Source organism: Mauremys reevesii, linkage group 6 (assembly GCF_016161935.1).
Source record: "Mauremys reevesii isolate NIE-2019 linkage group 6, ASM1616193v1, whole genome shotgun sequence".
Taxonomy (NCBI): Eukaryota; Metazoa; Chordata; order Testudines; family Geoemydidae; genus Mauremys; species Mauremys reevesii.
The window spans coordinates 66,002,211-66,018,674 of record NC_052628.1 but is presented as its reverse complement, the minus strand read 5'-3'; the positions used below and the strand labels follow the sequence as shown (position 1 = coordinate 66,018,674).

Sequence of the window (16,464 nt, the reverse complement as noted above, 5' to 3'; positions counted from 1 at the left end):
CCCTGTTACCGTAAAGGCTAGCTGTACCTCTCTAATCTAGTAGAATTCTTGGAGTAGGTCACAAAAATAGTGCATAAGCAAGAATTGCGACATATAATTTATTTGGACTCTCAAAAAATTTTCTGACGAAAGTCTCTCACAATAGGCTGCTATGGAAATCAAATATTTATGGAGTGAGAGGTAAAGTATCATCATGGGTCAGAAACTGATTAAGGGTACGTCTACACTACGGGATTATTCCGAATTTACATAAACCGGTTTAACAAAACAGATTGTATAAAATCGAGTGTGCGCGGCCACACTAAACACATTAAATCGGTGGTGTGCGTCCACGGTCCGAGGCTAGCGTCGATTTCTGGAGCATTGCACTGTGGGTAGCTATTCCGTAGCTATCCCATAGTTCCCGCAGCCTCCCCCGCCCCTTGGAATTTCCGAGTTGAGATCCCAGTGCCTGATGCGGCAAAAATCATTGTCGCGGGTGGTTCTGGGTAAATGTCGTCAGTCACTCCTTCCGCTGGGAAAGCAACGGCAGACAAGCATTTCGTGCCTTTTTTCCCTGGATTGCCCTGGCAGATGCCATAGCATGGCAATCATGGAGCCTGTTTAGCCTTTTGTGACTGTCACCGTATGTGTACTAGATGCCGCTGACAGAGGCGATTCAGCAGTGTTACACAGCAGCATGCTTTTGCTTTTGCATGATAGCAGAGATGGTTACCAGCCATATTGTACCATCTACCATGCCATAAATTGGTAATAAGATGATCGTGGTTACCAGTCCTTTTGCACTGCACCATCTGTTGCTGTCATAAGTGCCCCTGGCTGCTCTTAGCCAGGGGCGCAAAAGCCAAAATTGGGAATGACTCCTGAGTCAATCCTCCTTTTGGTATCTAAAAATAGAATCAGTCCTGCCTAGAATATGGGCAAGTGTACTAGAGAACCACTGTATCATAGAACCAGAGAGCACAGCTGCTCTGTGTCAGATCCTGCAGAAATTATGAGCTGTATGCTATTCACAGGGGGTGCTCCTGCAACAACCCCACCTGTTGATTCCGTTCTTCCCCCAGCCTTCCTGGGCTACTGTAGCATTGTCCCCCCACTTGTGTGATGAAGTAATAAAGAATGCAGGAATAAGACACACTGACTTATTAGTGAGAAATGAGTGGAAGGCAGCCTCCAGCTGCTATGATAGTCCAGACAGGACAGTAAGGAGTGTGGAGGAGAGGAGCCCAGCATCCCTCTGCTAGTCCAGGGGCAAGTGAATCTTTTCTTTACACATGAAGGGTGGGGGCTGATGGAGCTCAGCCCCCTGTTGCTATGATGACGATGGTTATCAGCCATACTGCACCATCTACCACGAAAAATTAGGACCAGGCGCCCTTGATTGACCTTACCGATGCTAGTCAGCATGGTTACCAGTCCTTTTGTACTGCCCCATGTGCCAATAGGCTGATGATGAGGACGGATACCAGCCATATTGTACCATCAGCCATCCATAGCGTGGGGGGAGCAAGGATGTTGGTGTTGAGTGCTGCACCATCGCGTCTATCTGCAGCATTCAGTAAAGATAGGGTGACAAGTAAAAGAGTCAAGAGAGGATTGTTTTCCCTTTCACTTCTGGGGGTGGGTGGGGGGGGGGGTGCGTAAATTGCCTAGCTATGCCCTGACCCACAGCGGACACTGTTTTTGACCCTAGAAGCATTTGGAGTTCAGCCAAGAATGCAAATGCTTTTCAGAGACTGCAGGAACTGTGGGATAGCTTGAGTCCTCCAGTCCATGAGCGTCCATTTGATTCTTTGGCTTTCCGTTACGCTTGTCACGCAGCAGTGCGCTGAGTCCCTGCTATGGCATCTGTCTGGAGATTTTTTAAAAATGATTTTGAATTTCGTCTTCTGTAACGGAGCGCTGATAGAACAGATTTGCCTGCCCTTACAGCGATCACGTCCGCATCGTCCATGCGGGAGCTCTTTCTTTATTTTGATTTTTAACTGCATCACCACACGTGCTGATCGGAGCTCCACGCTGGGCAAACAGGAAATATTCAAAAGTTCGCGGGGCTTTTCCTGTCTACCTGGCCACTGCATCCGAGTTCAGATTGCTGTCCGGAGCGGTCAGTGGTGCACTGTGGGATACCGCCCGGAGGCCAATACCGTCGATCTGTGGCCACACTAACCCCAATCCGATATGGTAATACCGATATTAGCGCTACGCCTCTCGTTAGGGAGGAGTACAGAAACCGGTTTAAAGAGCCCTTTATACCGATATAAAGGGCCTCTTAGTGTGGACGGGTGTGGCGTGAAATCGGTTTTACGCTCCTAAAACTGGTTTAAACGCCTAGTGTAGACCAGGCCTAAGAGACAAAAAATAAAGAGTAGTAGTCGAGGTCATGTTGGATTACACTAGGATTGGTAATGTTTAATATATTCATTAATCACTTGAAAAAGATGGATGAACAGTGAAAATTTGGCCGATAATACAAAATACTGTAGGATAGCCAAGACAGGAGAAGAACCATTAGGCACTCCAGAAAGACCTAGCAAAGTTAGGTGAATGGAAAGCACAATGGCAGATGAAGCTCATTGTTGGCAAATGTAAAATAATGGATGTTAGAAGGCATAATTTGAAGTACATATTAGAGCTTGTCAAAAAACTGGTAAATTAATTTGCAACATTTTTGTCAGATAATTTTTAGACATTTATGTGAACATCCACAGTTGCATTATTTATAATAAAAACATATATATATAAGGCATGTAAACCCTCATGATTCAGGGCATAAGACAATCACTAATTGGATGGGGTTAGCAAAAATATCCCTTATGAACAGGTTATATCCTAATTGTCAGCTGTGGGATTCTTGTACTTTCTTCTGAGGCACGTTGTGCAGGTTGCTGTTGGAGACAGGATATTGGAGCAGATGTACTGATGGTCTGGTGTAGCAATTCCTATGTTCAAAAAGGATTTGTCAGATCTATGCTAGAAGTTAAATTATTTTGAACACTAACTAAGGTGAGTGGTGGGGAATTTGTTGCTGATAACCATTTTTAGCCCCTGACTGTTTTCTGAATATAGATGGACCTGTGTTCCATTCATGTTGCAGGTACTAGCTTGACCTTAGAAAAAGAGAGGAAAGGAAATTGACAGAGAGCTAAATAATGCCTGCTTGACTCACTTGAACTGTTCGGTTGACTTCAGTGGGACTGCACAAGTGAGTCAGGGGGTCAGGATTTGGCCCAAGATAATGAAGAAAGTGAAGTGTGAGAAAATGGAGAGAGTAACAGACGCAAAGAAAGATGAATAGCAGAGAGCAATAGATACATTGGATGGAAGAACCAGCTACAGAAAAGGAAGCAGGGAACAAAATACAGAGAAAGAAAGATAGGGAGAGAGAATACTGGTTATCCTAACTTTGGTAACTGTATAATTTTTCCTTTAAGAATTATGTGGACAAATAATATGTAGATATTTGGTAAACCACAGGAGTAACAGGAAATAAATATTTTTTTTTATCACCAGTGTTTCTCAATCTAAGCTCTGGGTATTTATGCAGTGCTTTGGTAGCATTATATTCTCCTAGTTGGTCCTTACACTGATTAAAGAACAGAAGTGGTTAGTAACGTTTTAGAGCTGACAGTTTTGCTGCCTAGCAGCTTACTGTTTTTTTTTCTTTCTTGTCTGTAATGCTCTGTCACTAGACCCTAATGCCTATATTTATAAAGACTTCCTTTTTGCACCAGTCAGCTATTGGTTAAAAATAGCTACATTACTTTGCCATTAAATATTCATTAAGATGAGCTGTCGCAGACTGTAAGAAGCATCCAATTAAGCAGTTCAACTTCTACACATAAGGCTACAAATGAGCAATCTTCTATCTTTTCAATAATGCATCACAGAGTGCAGTTATTATGTGTAAAATAATTGATAAGGCATAAGTTATTTGTAAAATATATACTAGAAATAGAAAAGTAGATCAGAGAGGATGATTTTGCCTTGGGACCTTCCTCTGAGGTTGGATAAAATGTAACATACATATAATTTTTCCACCACCGGAGGAAAGCTGAAATGCTATGTCTAATCTCACAGTACTTTCTATTTCTGATGTGTATTCCGTATCACAGAATCATAGAAATCAGAGATGGAAAAAACTCGTTAGTTTTTATTCATCCCCCAACCCAGGTAGGATTGTAACTATGGGCTTGATCCAATGGAAAGATTCCATGGGCTTTAGGTCAACCCTGTATGTTTTTTTTTGTAGCCAATACACTGACCCAGGCTAGATTTGTTTCTAAATTGTAAATCAGCTTGTATAACACTGGTGAATCACCAGAAGTAAAAAAAAAAAAAAAAAAAAAAAGATGGGCCCAGTTTTTTTGGTTTGGCCAAGCTGAACTCAGTGCAGGACAAGAAATGGGGAATGAGGCGGGGAAGGTGGTTTTGTGCCATCACTGTGCACCCCATATTCTGGGGATGCCCAGTCTGGGCGCTCACCTAAATTACTATAATCTGAAGGCACGTTGTATGCTTCTTTCTAGTAGATTCATATTGAAATTACCGTCTTATATATGTCTGCCATCTACTGGTTAATTCCTACCTGCCTTAACTTAATGATAGATGCAGTGTTGTTGCAGCCGTAAAGAACTCTGTGTAAGCACAAAAGCTTCTCTCTCTTGCCAACAGAAATTGATCCAATAAAAGATATTACCTCGTCTCTTTAACTTGTTGACGTTCATTTTAATTCTCCATTTTGCTTAATTGCTGATGCCAACTCACTGTTTCTAAGCATACCTACTGCTGACTGCCAAGGCCCTGAGTACTCTGCACAAGCTCAACCTAAATTCTGTGGCACACTGGAAATTGTACAGCAGTTTCATTTAAATTAAAAGTTGAGGCTCTAATTGAATTAAATAAAAAAAAAGAATACTGCACTGGTTGCAGTATTCCTTGTGTTATTTCTCAGGAGAGTAAATTGCAATTTCTTTTGCTGTCCATACATTTAAAATATTTATTGTCGTGCAGAATTGTGTACTGATGATATATAGCTGCATAGTAGAAGTTGTCAGGGAAGGAAGCCAGGGGTTGTGGCAGCTAGGCAAAGGAAATCTGTAGTTTCAGAAACATCGGAAGGCATAGGAGGCAGTCTGAGGGCTTGTCTACACTGGCAATTTGCAGCGCTGCAACTTTCTTGCTCAGGGGTGTGAAAAAACACCCCCCCTGAGTGCAGCAAGTTTCAGCTCTGTAAAGTGCCAGTGTAGACAGTGCACCAGTGCTGGGAGCTACGCCCCTCATAGAGGTGTTTTTTTTAGAGCACTGGGAGAGCTCTAAAAAACCACACAAGGCACGTTAAAGTGAAATTGTGGAAGGTGTCTGTTAGTGAATGCTTGGTAAACTGGTCAGCAGTGAAATAGTTTATAATGCTGTAATTTAAATTGTCCTTGGTAGGTTGCAAAGTCAAAACCCTAGCAAAATGAAAGGAACAGTTCACACCTCTTTCAGAGCTATTGTTTGGACTGTCTGCAGTCTTGAGAAGACAACACTTTGCACTACATTGCTGGTTTAACATGACCGTAAAACCAGTTTAACCAACCCAAAAGGAATCACTCCAGTATATAAGGCTATGTCTACACTGCAGCCGGGAAGTGTAATTCCCAGCCGCTAGCTCGGCTTCAGCTAGCTAGTTGTGGTGGCACCGGCAACAGTTTGGGCTAGCTACCTAAGCACAATCCTGTCCAAGATCTTAGGTGTGTACTCAGGTGGCTAGCCCAAGTTGCCATCCATGCCGTCATGACCACATTGCTATTTTTAGTGCACTAGCTCGAGTAGAGTAAGTCCATGTATGTCTACCCGAGCTGGAAATTACACCTCCCAACTGCAGGTGTAGAGGCTTATATGCCACTGACCTTCCTGCTGCCAGTGTACACGTTTTTTTCTCCTGCTGATTAAAGCTCATCGTAATTAATTAGCCTATTGGAGTTGATATGGCTACTTCCACCTTTTCATGTTCTGTATGTATATATATATCCTTACTATATGTTCCATTCTATGCATCTGAAGAAGTGGGCTGTAGCCCATGAAAGCTTATGCTCAAATAAATTTGTTAGTCTCTAAGGTGCGACAAGTACTCCTGTTCTTTTCAGGGAAAAAAGGGTGAATGCAATCCTAGCCATATTGAAGTCAATGGAAAAACTACCATTATAAGGCCAGTGTGACTACTGAAGACTACTGAGTGCGTGGCTGGGACAACCTTGTAAAATGCTAATCTTTGGCTGAACTTTAAGCACCCCCTATTCCTGTTAAAATCCAGCATAAATTAGAGCAGCCTTCAGGTAAAACAGTCTGCAAAGATTGATACTGTACACTAACTCTTTTACTGAAAAACAACATACCATGCCTTTACTTTTTAAAATCTGTTTTAAAGTAATTCTTCCTTTGGACACTTTTATAGCACTTTGAACCTTATTATTTAGGAAATGAAACATATATCTGCAACAATTTTTTGGATATTTCTTTAGAAACCCCTTGGAAATCACAGAAAAATTCATTCAGAAGTTCAATGATGCAACAAATCCACAGGATAAAGAAGACTTACTAGAACTAGCTAAGAAAATGCTTGCCAGATGCAAGGTTTGTGTACACAATAAGGGACCGTTTATATTTTTATTATTATTGCATTTGCATGCTCTGTTTTCTTTATTAAAAAAAACAAAGATAAAACTTTTGTTGGGAGAAAGGATTGTGTGGGATGAGAGAAACAATTAGAAAGTATAAGTGAAATGTAATATTTAATATCTATGCTCTCAATGTGTATTGTAACGTATATTAAGTTAGCCAATATAAGGGCTTGTATATAATACCTCTGTTGATCATCTGGCCCTAGGTCTCTTCTCATTGCTTAATATTTGTAAAAAAGAACATTTCAGGAAAATATTATACAGATTTTTCACTAGTTTATAGCTGAATGGACCTGTTTTAAGTTTCTTCAAGAGAACTTTTAGCAATATGCAGTGATTAGCTGTTTAGCTGGAATGCTGTTCTGACATGTTTTCATGTTTCATTTTATTTTGTCCATTAAAATGTTGGCAACTGTTTTGAAAAGTGAAAATAATAAACACAACACTTTGAGACCCCTAAATGATTCCTTGTGGGCTTAGTAAGCCAAAAATAGATAATATGTAGAAACAGAGTGACCATTCAAATTTGAAAGATATTAAAAAAGCGACATGATTGGCATTTAATAGGCCTTAAAGAGGAGGCTGTGGTGCTAATATAATTTCTGCTACCATCCAAATTAAAAATTTATACATTATGAAGTACACGTAGGCCCTATTTGCAAATCATGGACTTTCAGTATGAATATTATCTTTTTCTTAAAATGGACCTTTTACTTGGCAGGAAAGGTGCATTGGCTAACAGTGTTTCAAACCTCTTCCCCTCGCCCCCCTCCTATAACTGGCACCTCAGAGAGGCATGTTAGTGAGATTTGGCTGATTTTGTGCTGGAGTACAGATTTCTATTTTGATCAGATTAATTCTGGATTTTTTTTCAATTCCAGAAGAATACTTACCCTGACAGTGATAAAGATGCATCCTCCTTTAGCACTAGTGAACAGGAAGTCAGAGCTGGAAAACTGCCTCAGCTTAGCACACTTACTAATTGTGTTAATTCTGTCACCGCCAGTGTCCAAAAGCTGTTGCCTTTCCATCCTTCACTGTTGTGCCAATGCTCAATTTGGGTTAGATGAGAAAGGCTAATTTTAATGGCAAAAACAATGGAATTATTTGTACAGAAAGCCAATGAATACTACCAGTTGCAATCAGTTGCGAGAACGTAGAAGGGAATCTAAGGGAAAGAATATTCAGATAAAATGTTTTTCTGTTGTTTATCCCAAGAGCTAAATGCATGCAAAATGTTATGAAAATCAGATGTAATGTACTGTATGTTATTCTTGTTTAACCAAAAGAGGTGAACAAAAATGTCCCAACATTTTGGCTATGAAACCCTCCATAAAAAGGACATCTGTTGAAAAGATTGTTTTGATCTAGAAAGAGTGGAATTTGCAAAAAGCTAAAAAGTTTAGAGATATATATTTTCAGGATAGCATATTGTTGATTCCCTATCAATTTCAGCCCTACAGAGATAGTAATAGCAGTGTCCTTGTACTAAGTTGGCTGGAGTCACTACTGTGATTCAGAGATGGTAATTAATTGTTTTTGATTCAAGGCACTTAAAATGGGTAATAATACTGTAATTATAGTTAAGTATTCCTATTCTTAATTAAGTGTTAACCCCAGGGATTAAGCATTGCTGCCTCATTAGTTCCTGCTATTGTGTTTTGTATCAGCAAACTCTTACCAATGATGCCTTTAAAATAAGCATTTTTATTCCAAATAAATTTGCTTGAGGGAAAAGTTTTATTTTAAGCTAAAGGTAAGAAAAAAACCTTTGGCTTTTTTTCTTTCCCCTCTCACCCTTTTCCTTCCAAACAGAGAAGATCAGGCCTTGGCACATTAGGTTCTGGGAAGCATGTGGATCTTCCAGTAGCATGGACAGAAGCAATTATATTGGCTCAATGCAAAGGTGAAATCCAGGAAGGTACAGTATTCTTCAATTATATTTCTGTTAATTACTTTAAAACTTTTCTAACCAAGCAGTGAAAGCAAATTTAGCTTATTCCCAACTATGAAAACCTGGAAGAAAGCCAAGACAAATATGGATTTTATTTTCCACTTGCAGAAAGAAACTTTACAAATATATACAGAAACTATCTGTGTAGTATTTACAGAGACCTCTGTTTTTATGCTTGATTTCTTAAATTGCAAAATCATTACCATTTAAGCACCTCTACGTGACATTACCTTGTAACCTGTCTCTGAAATCAGTAACTAATTAAGTGTAATTTAAAATGACATTTAATGATCTCAAAGTAAAGTGCTTTAAATAACCTCTTGTTTTTACCTTTCCTAATTATGCCCATTAATAAAATTGCAGAATATTGAATTAGTTCTGAAGACTTTTTAAATGAAAATGTTAACTGTTGTTTCAATCTAAAATGTTCTTAATTGTGGCAGCCCTTCCTTAGTAAAGTCAGTTAAAGAGAGGATCCTATACAAACTCTTGCATGGACACGAAGGTATTTTCACTTTTTTTTACTGACAGCATTTTAGCTAGAATAAGATTTATGAAAATAATGTCCTGGCAAGTAGGTTTAAATTCATAATCAGCACACATACCTTAGCTTTTCTGGCCAGGCTGGAGAGCAAGTGCAGTAGAGTGGCTAAAGAGAGAATCATGCAGTCCTGCATATTTGAAACAGAAATGATGAATGAGTGTATGTGCAACATCTATGATCTACAGTCTGCACAGCTGATGTGTAGGACAAAGCAAAGTCATTCCATTCCTATTTTATAGATGGTATGGTACTCATGCTCTTTTTCAAACGTATGGGGTCATTCCAAAAGTAAAATGGGACCTCATTCAAATAAGTCTGCTGGTGGAGTGATATTGCCTGTCAAAAACCCTGGGATGTGGTGGGGGATGCGTGCAAACATTCTCTACATTTACTGCAATATCGGATCATGATCAGAAGGTCTTTAGTTGTAGGTGTTGGATTTTTCAGTGTAGTTTGAGCTAATAATTGTATTCATGTGAAAAAGGAAATCTACAAAGGAAAAGGAAACAATTCAATAGTGTGCCTGTGAAAGCAATATCAAGACTACTATATAATCTTGTGTTGCTTTTATTAAGCTGGGAATTCTTGGGGGGTTTGTGGATATTGTACTATGAATACAAGTTCTCTAATGGGGAACAAATCAAAATAGATGGGTGTGCAGAGAGTTCTATGCTCATCATCTTGCAATTCCTCATTTTTCTTTTCTTGTTTAGTGATTTTGGGCTGACCTAAACATTATTTCCCTCATAATTTACAGGGTTTGAGTAAGATGCTGAAGCCTAAGGCACTTGACTGAAAAGTGCCTATTTCTCTTCATACTCTTTTACCTCTAAAAATCATGTGCATTTGAGATAGTCTAGTCATCGTTAACAGTCTTAAGAAGATAATATTCACAAAGTTATGGAGTTGCTTACACTCAGTAATCAAATAAATAGTTAGTGAGCCAGACGCACCATGATGTAACCCAATTAAAGTCAATCCAGGCAAGCCAGGGATGAATTTGTCTCTATATGCTTTGCCAAAGATTATCCCCTCCAGAAATGAGAAGTTTGAGAAGGTAGTATACAAAATACTATCAGTGATTTGGAAAAAAAATGTTGAGAGCTATAAACTTACAGGAACGGGGGGAAACAAAGAACTGAGCTGTCAGTTGATCAAAGATCATATTGTTAAAAATGACTGATAATTTGGAATACAAGCTGAATGTAAGAATGATCAGAATTGTAGGGGTTCTAGTACTGTGCATTCTACTGTAGTGTTGGGAGACTTACAAGATTTTTTTAATGGATGGTTTGATAAGGTTGTGGAATAGGTTTTTGTAATTGCTCTGAAAGGCCTATCTTTCAAAGAGCTATTACAGTTGGGAAGGAATAATGTGTTGATAATATGTGGATACCTTTTTCTTCCGGAGGGTTAAGAATCCTTCTTTTAGTTCAGATTACTTCTTAGGAGCAGTCTACCAATATCAACCTGCCAACAACGAACTGGTGATTATTTTAAAAGTAATAATAATACAGTAGCTGCACCACTTAATGATAAATCCATATTCTGGTCAATTGATAAACTATGTGTCTGAATACTATTGTTTGTCTGTTTAAGCCACAATCATGCAACAGGATTCAAAAGTATTGACCCTTATTTCCTCATGGAGTTCCTTGAGGCTGGGACCTCTGTTTTGTGCCGGCATGAGCATGCTCTTGTCATTCAATAAATAATAAAAGAACATTGTTTTTACTGGTTGCATGGAGAAAAGGCTTTTGCATAATTAATAAATAAAATATTTATCTTTTCCCATACTATTATTTTGGAGAGGAAAGGACTTTTAAGAATTTTGCACAGCAGCTCAGGAACTAGGATGGAGCTAGTACATATACATGATTGTAAGCTCATTGGGACAAGGACTGTGATGTTTGTATAGTTTCTAGCACAATATATTCCCAACCCAGTTGAGACCTCTACGAGCTACAGCACCGTCAATACTCCTCCTCCTCCTCCTCCTCCTCTATTTTTGGACAAGTGGAGGAGGCTGGGAAATTTGTTGATCAAAGACTGATCCTTTAATCATACAACATGTGGGTGATCAAGATGGGGAAAAGGAAGTATTGAACTTGGAAGATTTGGGACTGTGGTTTCACTCCTGCCTGCAGGATTTGTGGGGAGGTTAGGGGAGGTTCTTCTTTCTACAGACTTTGAAAGTTGGCAGAAAAAGCAGGGGATTTTAAGTTAAGATTGAGGCACATTGGCAGGCATGTTTGAGGAAATTTGCATAGTGATTTCCTGGCTTAAACTTTACCTATGAGATCTATAAATCTGTCACTTTCATGAGCATCAGATTCACACAAATCGTTAACCAAAATTGAACAAAGCCATCATGTAATTTTTAAAAAACGTAATACTTGAAAAAGCAATTTAACTGCCTTTTCAACCATAAAAAGTAATTCTATCTTTTCCACTATAGTTTTGTAAGGCCATTTTCATTGATACCACAAAAAGATCAGCACACCTAGCAAAAAATGACAGAAAAGTTGACGCTATAGAAACTTTCTGAAATGTGATATATCTCAAGAAGCAGCTTACATTATACTTCTCAGTAATTCGTTTAACATTATTAATTCAGGAAAGAGTTCTGTGGCACCTTATAGACTAACAAATGTTCGTTAGTCTATAAGGTGCCACAGAACTCGTTGCTGCTTTTACGGATCCAGACTAACATGGCTACCCCTCTGATTATTAATTCAGACAGTTTTGTACCATATATTTCAATACATACTTTAACAGAAAATTTCAGTAGCTGTTGAATATAGGTTATCAGACAGTTGAACTTTGTTTTCTCCTCAAAATAATAGTCACAGAAGGCAAACAAACTGAATGAACTGTGAAAATAAAGCTTGTTTTATTTGTTCATAACTTGGCAAGTATTTAAATTTTGTGGAAGGTGTGAAATGAGTATAGTATATACAGTACACAATCAGAAGGAACTAAGGGCTAGAGCCATAAAATGACTTAGGCACCTAACTCCCTTTGAGGGTGGGGCTTAGGCCATACTCCTCTCCTTGGGATTTCCTATTGGCTAGTTTACCCTACTCAGCATGCTGGCTTCTGTGGCTCCCATTGTTATGTGCCTAACTTTCCCCATGTATTGTATAGGATACTTGGGTATTTAACTCGAGGCTGTCAATACCACTGGTTGACCAAGCTCCTAAAAGTTAGGTGCTGCAGTGCCTAAATCCCTTTGTGAATTGAGCCCTAAAGACTGAACTCTGTATTGAATTTATTCTCCGTTTTGTTTTCACTTCAGAAGCTTTGGACATCCTTTTAATTTCTTTGGACCATGCTCCCATGAATCCAGAGCATGTCCCTGTTTTATTTTTCATCGCTGAATCCATTTTGTATAGGATTTGTTGTGATGCGGCACAGAAATCTTATTTATACTCCAGCGAAATCAAGTTATCAAAGGTTTGTTGTATTTTTTTAAAGGAATTTTTATTGGGCTTTTTTATATCTGTCTATGTGGTATATATTCACCTACTTATTTTTTGTTGTATATCGACACTATGAAATATATGACATTACTCTGGATTTATACCACTATAAATGAGAGCAGAAGCTGACTGAATTTGTCACAAGACCTAAAACGTTGTAGTGTTTTCTATTATTATTTGTGGTATGCTTGTTCTATAATTTAGTTTAATCTTAACTTTCTGTATCTCTGAATACATGATTTCTGGGAAATCCAAAATGAGAGATTAGGAAAATGCAGTTTAATCTTTCCCAGAGTATGTAATAAGAGAGTATAAAATACAAATAAAAGACTATTTTTTGTTCATAATGCATATTGTTAACTTGGATTTTCTTATAATATTAGTAATATTATTGCAGCATATCTTGTTAAATTATGCAAACTCTTTATTCTTCCATCTGGATTATAATTAACGAGATACAGCATGCTAGGTCACAAAGTCTTAGTGCAGCACCATGAGAGTTAAGCATATGAGGTCTGGTCTACACTACCGAGTTAAACTGACGTAAGGCAGCTTATATCTATCTAACTCTCTAAGTGTCTACACTAAAATGTAGCTCCCACCAATGTAACTCCCTCACTGACTTAACTACACGAGAGGTGTAGTGCTTAGGTCGATGTAGTTAAGTCGACTCAGTGTCAATGTGAACAATGTGTTGCTTACATTGATTGTTGCTGCCTTTTAGAAGCTGTCCCACAATGTCCCACACTGACAGTTAAATCGGTGCAAGCGCTTTTGGTGAGGATGTGCACTGCTGAGACAATAAGCATAGCATGGACATGCAAAAGCAATTTAATTACTATGGTGGCTGTACATTGACGTAACTTAGGTCAACTTAATTTTGTAGCGTAGACTTTACCTAAGAAAAAGGATGAAACTGAGGCAACCCAAATGGGAATAATCCAAATGAGAGTAATCTCTTCTAAAAGCTGAATAAATAGTGTAAACTTCTAGTATAATTTAAGACTTACCCGATACATCACTATTTAATGGTCTAGTTTTGAGTGTCAGTACTATACCTCTTTCCTCTTTACCTCTTAGAAACCACTTCCAAAAGTTACTGATGTGGTAACTCTTCATTCTACAACAAAATTTCAGTTAGTCACAACCCAGAAACATCAAATGTTATTCTCTCATAAAGATTAAAATCCTTATTGAAACTGTACAATATAGATGAAATTAAGGACTAAGGCCAGGTGAAATTTTTTGACTGCAGGTTTTGGGGTTTTTTTGGGGCAGAAAATGCACATTTGGGTTGACCAAAACACTGTATGAATTTGTGTCAAATTCACTGAATGGTTTTGGTTAAAAAAAAAAAAAAGGGAAAAAAGTTTCATTTTTAACGGTTTTGAAATTAAACACTTTGATTTTCCAATTCAAAATGACTTTTTGTATTGAAATTTCCTTAATTTCATCAAGAAAATATTTAAAAGCATTATAAAAAGCTTGAAATCTAAATGACTTATATTTGCCAAAAATTTTGAAAAATTTCATTTTGGGTCAACTTAAAACAATTTTTTTTTATTTGGATTTTTTGGAATTGCCAGCAAACAAACAAACAAACAAAAAAAATCATGTATTCGCACAACTCTGTTAGGAAATTGATCCCGGACAGCATACATGTGGAGTACCATTCATTAAATACCATTCTCTATTAGTACTTGTTCTACTGCTCTGTTATGTGTCCCCACTGTTTCTGCAGCTTAAATCTTTCTTTCACTCTCACCTGACCAAAATAGTTACCTGACAGGAGGCTATGTTTTACTACCTCTTTCCCCATACAATTCTTCTACCACAACAAGAAAGAATGTATCTGTTTTGAAGGCAGTTTGAACTGTTAGAAAATGCTCCTCCACTCTCAAAACCTGATATGCCATAGATTAGAACAAGCTGCAGGAGTCTGGCAATAAACTTCCTCTTGCAATGGCTTATGACTTTCGAAACTCTCCATATTTCTAGTTTAAACTAAATTGTTAATTATTTTGAAAAGTTTAAACAAACTTGATTCTGCCATCTTTTAGTTACATGAGCAGGAAAAGAGAGAGAATTTTTTTACATTCATGTGAAGTTTTAACGTTCACCCATGTCTAAGCTGTCTGCTTGGGGGAATAAAGCATGGCAAAGACAATAAAAATACAACATACAAGCGTATTTGTTATACCACATACTTCAAATCAGATTTAACAGATTTTAACTAAAACGTGAAAAAAAATCATTTTCCAGCTTTAATCGAGCATGGAAAATTTCAGCCCCCACAGAATGTTTTATTTGGAAAATGAACAATTTCAACTGAAGCTATTTTGCAGTCTTAACAATAGCCAGTGCCTCATGTGACTGTTGGGACCTAAATTATGCAAGAAGCTTTGTAGAATTTTCCGCACCAGGACAATGCAGAATTTTGTGATAAATTTACTATGACAGGACAAAATATTTCTAAAACTTCCAGTAGTGTGGGAATCCACCAAGCACTATGGAAGGAGAAGCCATTTCCAGAGATGATCAGTGTTTCTTCTTAGCATAACGCTTTGCTTTCCTTGTGGATCTTTGAGATTCCTATATTTGCAGAATGCACTTCTTGCCATTTCCTTAGATCTCAAATCCCTTCCTTTTGGGATGCATGCATGCAGTGCTGTAAGATAAGCCTTGTAGAATTTCAGTAGTAGTTACCTCCTTCTTGTAAGTTTTTCTGTAAGAGTGGAGCATCAGGGCCAATATTTGTTTGATTTAAACCTCCTCTTCCTCCCATTAAATTCTTTTCCAATAAAAAGCACCAGGGATGCTGCAGAAGATTTACCTTATTATAAGGAAGGTACATTTTGGGCCCTAAACAAGCTGACAGGGTCTCTTTTTAGTATTTGTTATGAAGCAAACAATGAGCATAATAGCTGAGCTGATTTAAAGTTGAAATTCCTAGGATGTTTCCTTGGTTTTAGTAATGTACATTTTAAGTATCTCCCTTGGAAACTGGGAGATATTCTCACCCTCCCATTTTCTATGCGAAAGCCAGGGCCGGCTCTAGGTTTTTTTGCTGCCCCAAGCAAAAAAATTTTGGCTCCCCCCCTTTTTTGGGGGCTTTTACACATTTGCACTTTGCAGTTTTGTTTTGACTGTTTAAAATTTTTAAAAAAATGAAAACAGAGAATTTGTAGTTAGTGAAATAAAACAATTTTCTACTAGTGTAATTTTAACAAAACCCTCCCGCCTGGCTCAACTCTTACCTTGCTGCAGATCTGGCCCGAGGTGGATTCATCTCCCATCACCACAGCTCCCAGGGCCAGGGGTTGGGGCTGCTGCTGAATCCCAGCCCCACTCATCCTTGGTCTTTGCCTTGGCCCTGGCACGAGCTGGGCTCAGCCCAGGCTGCCGCTCTGCTCCCCTCTCCCCTTCCCTGGCAGGAGTCGGCACGGGGGGGGGGAAGGAGGAGGAGGAGGCGGCGGCGGGGACAAGCCGAGTAGGAGCGGCCCACCTAGGCGCCATATTCCCCCCATCCTCTACAGCTGGAGCAGGGCCGCGCTACCGGCTCCCGCCCGGGGGTGGGGGGTGGCCGCTGACCGCGGGAGAGTGGCGGGGACAAGCTGAGGAGGAGCGGCCAGTCTTCTGCAGCCAGGGAAGGGCTGCGCTACTGGCTCCCGCCTCTCTTCCACGGTCAGCAGCCACCCCCCCCACCCCCCAGGCAGAGCTGGTAGCACGGCCCTGCCCTGGCTGCAGAGGACGGGCCGCTCCTCAGCTTGTTCGCGCCGTTCTCCCGCAGTCAGCGGCCACCCCCCACCCCCCGAGGCG

At 39.2% G+C, this 16,464-nt stretch overlaps 1 protein-coding gene across 8 annotated transcripts in view; it reads left to right on the top strand.

Moving 5' to 3' along the window:
* TMEM232 (transmembrane protein 232) overlaps positions 1–16,464 on the top strand; it is a 126,486-nt gene that overhangs the window by 18,501 nt on the left and 91,521 nt on the right. For 6 of the 8 annotated variants that reach the window (XR_005600725.1, XR_005600727.1, XM_039545510.1 and 3 more), the window contains exons 3-5: positions 6,507–6,618; positions 8,481–8,586; positions 12,462–12,619. Coding sequence is in view for 6 of the 8 variants with exons in the window: in XM_039545510.1 (XP_039401444.1) it covers positions 6,507–6,618; positions 8,481–8,586; positions 12,462–12,619 (376 nt within the window). In the remaining 2 variants the exon portion in view is untranslated. Of the gene's footprint in view, positions 1–2,976; positions 3,007–6,506; positions 6,619–8,480; positions 8,587–9,062; positions 9,125–12,461; positions 12,620–16,464 lie in introns of those variants that run through there. The other 2 variants (XM_039545512.1, XM_039545514.1) reach the window with 2 other exon arrangements.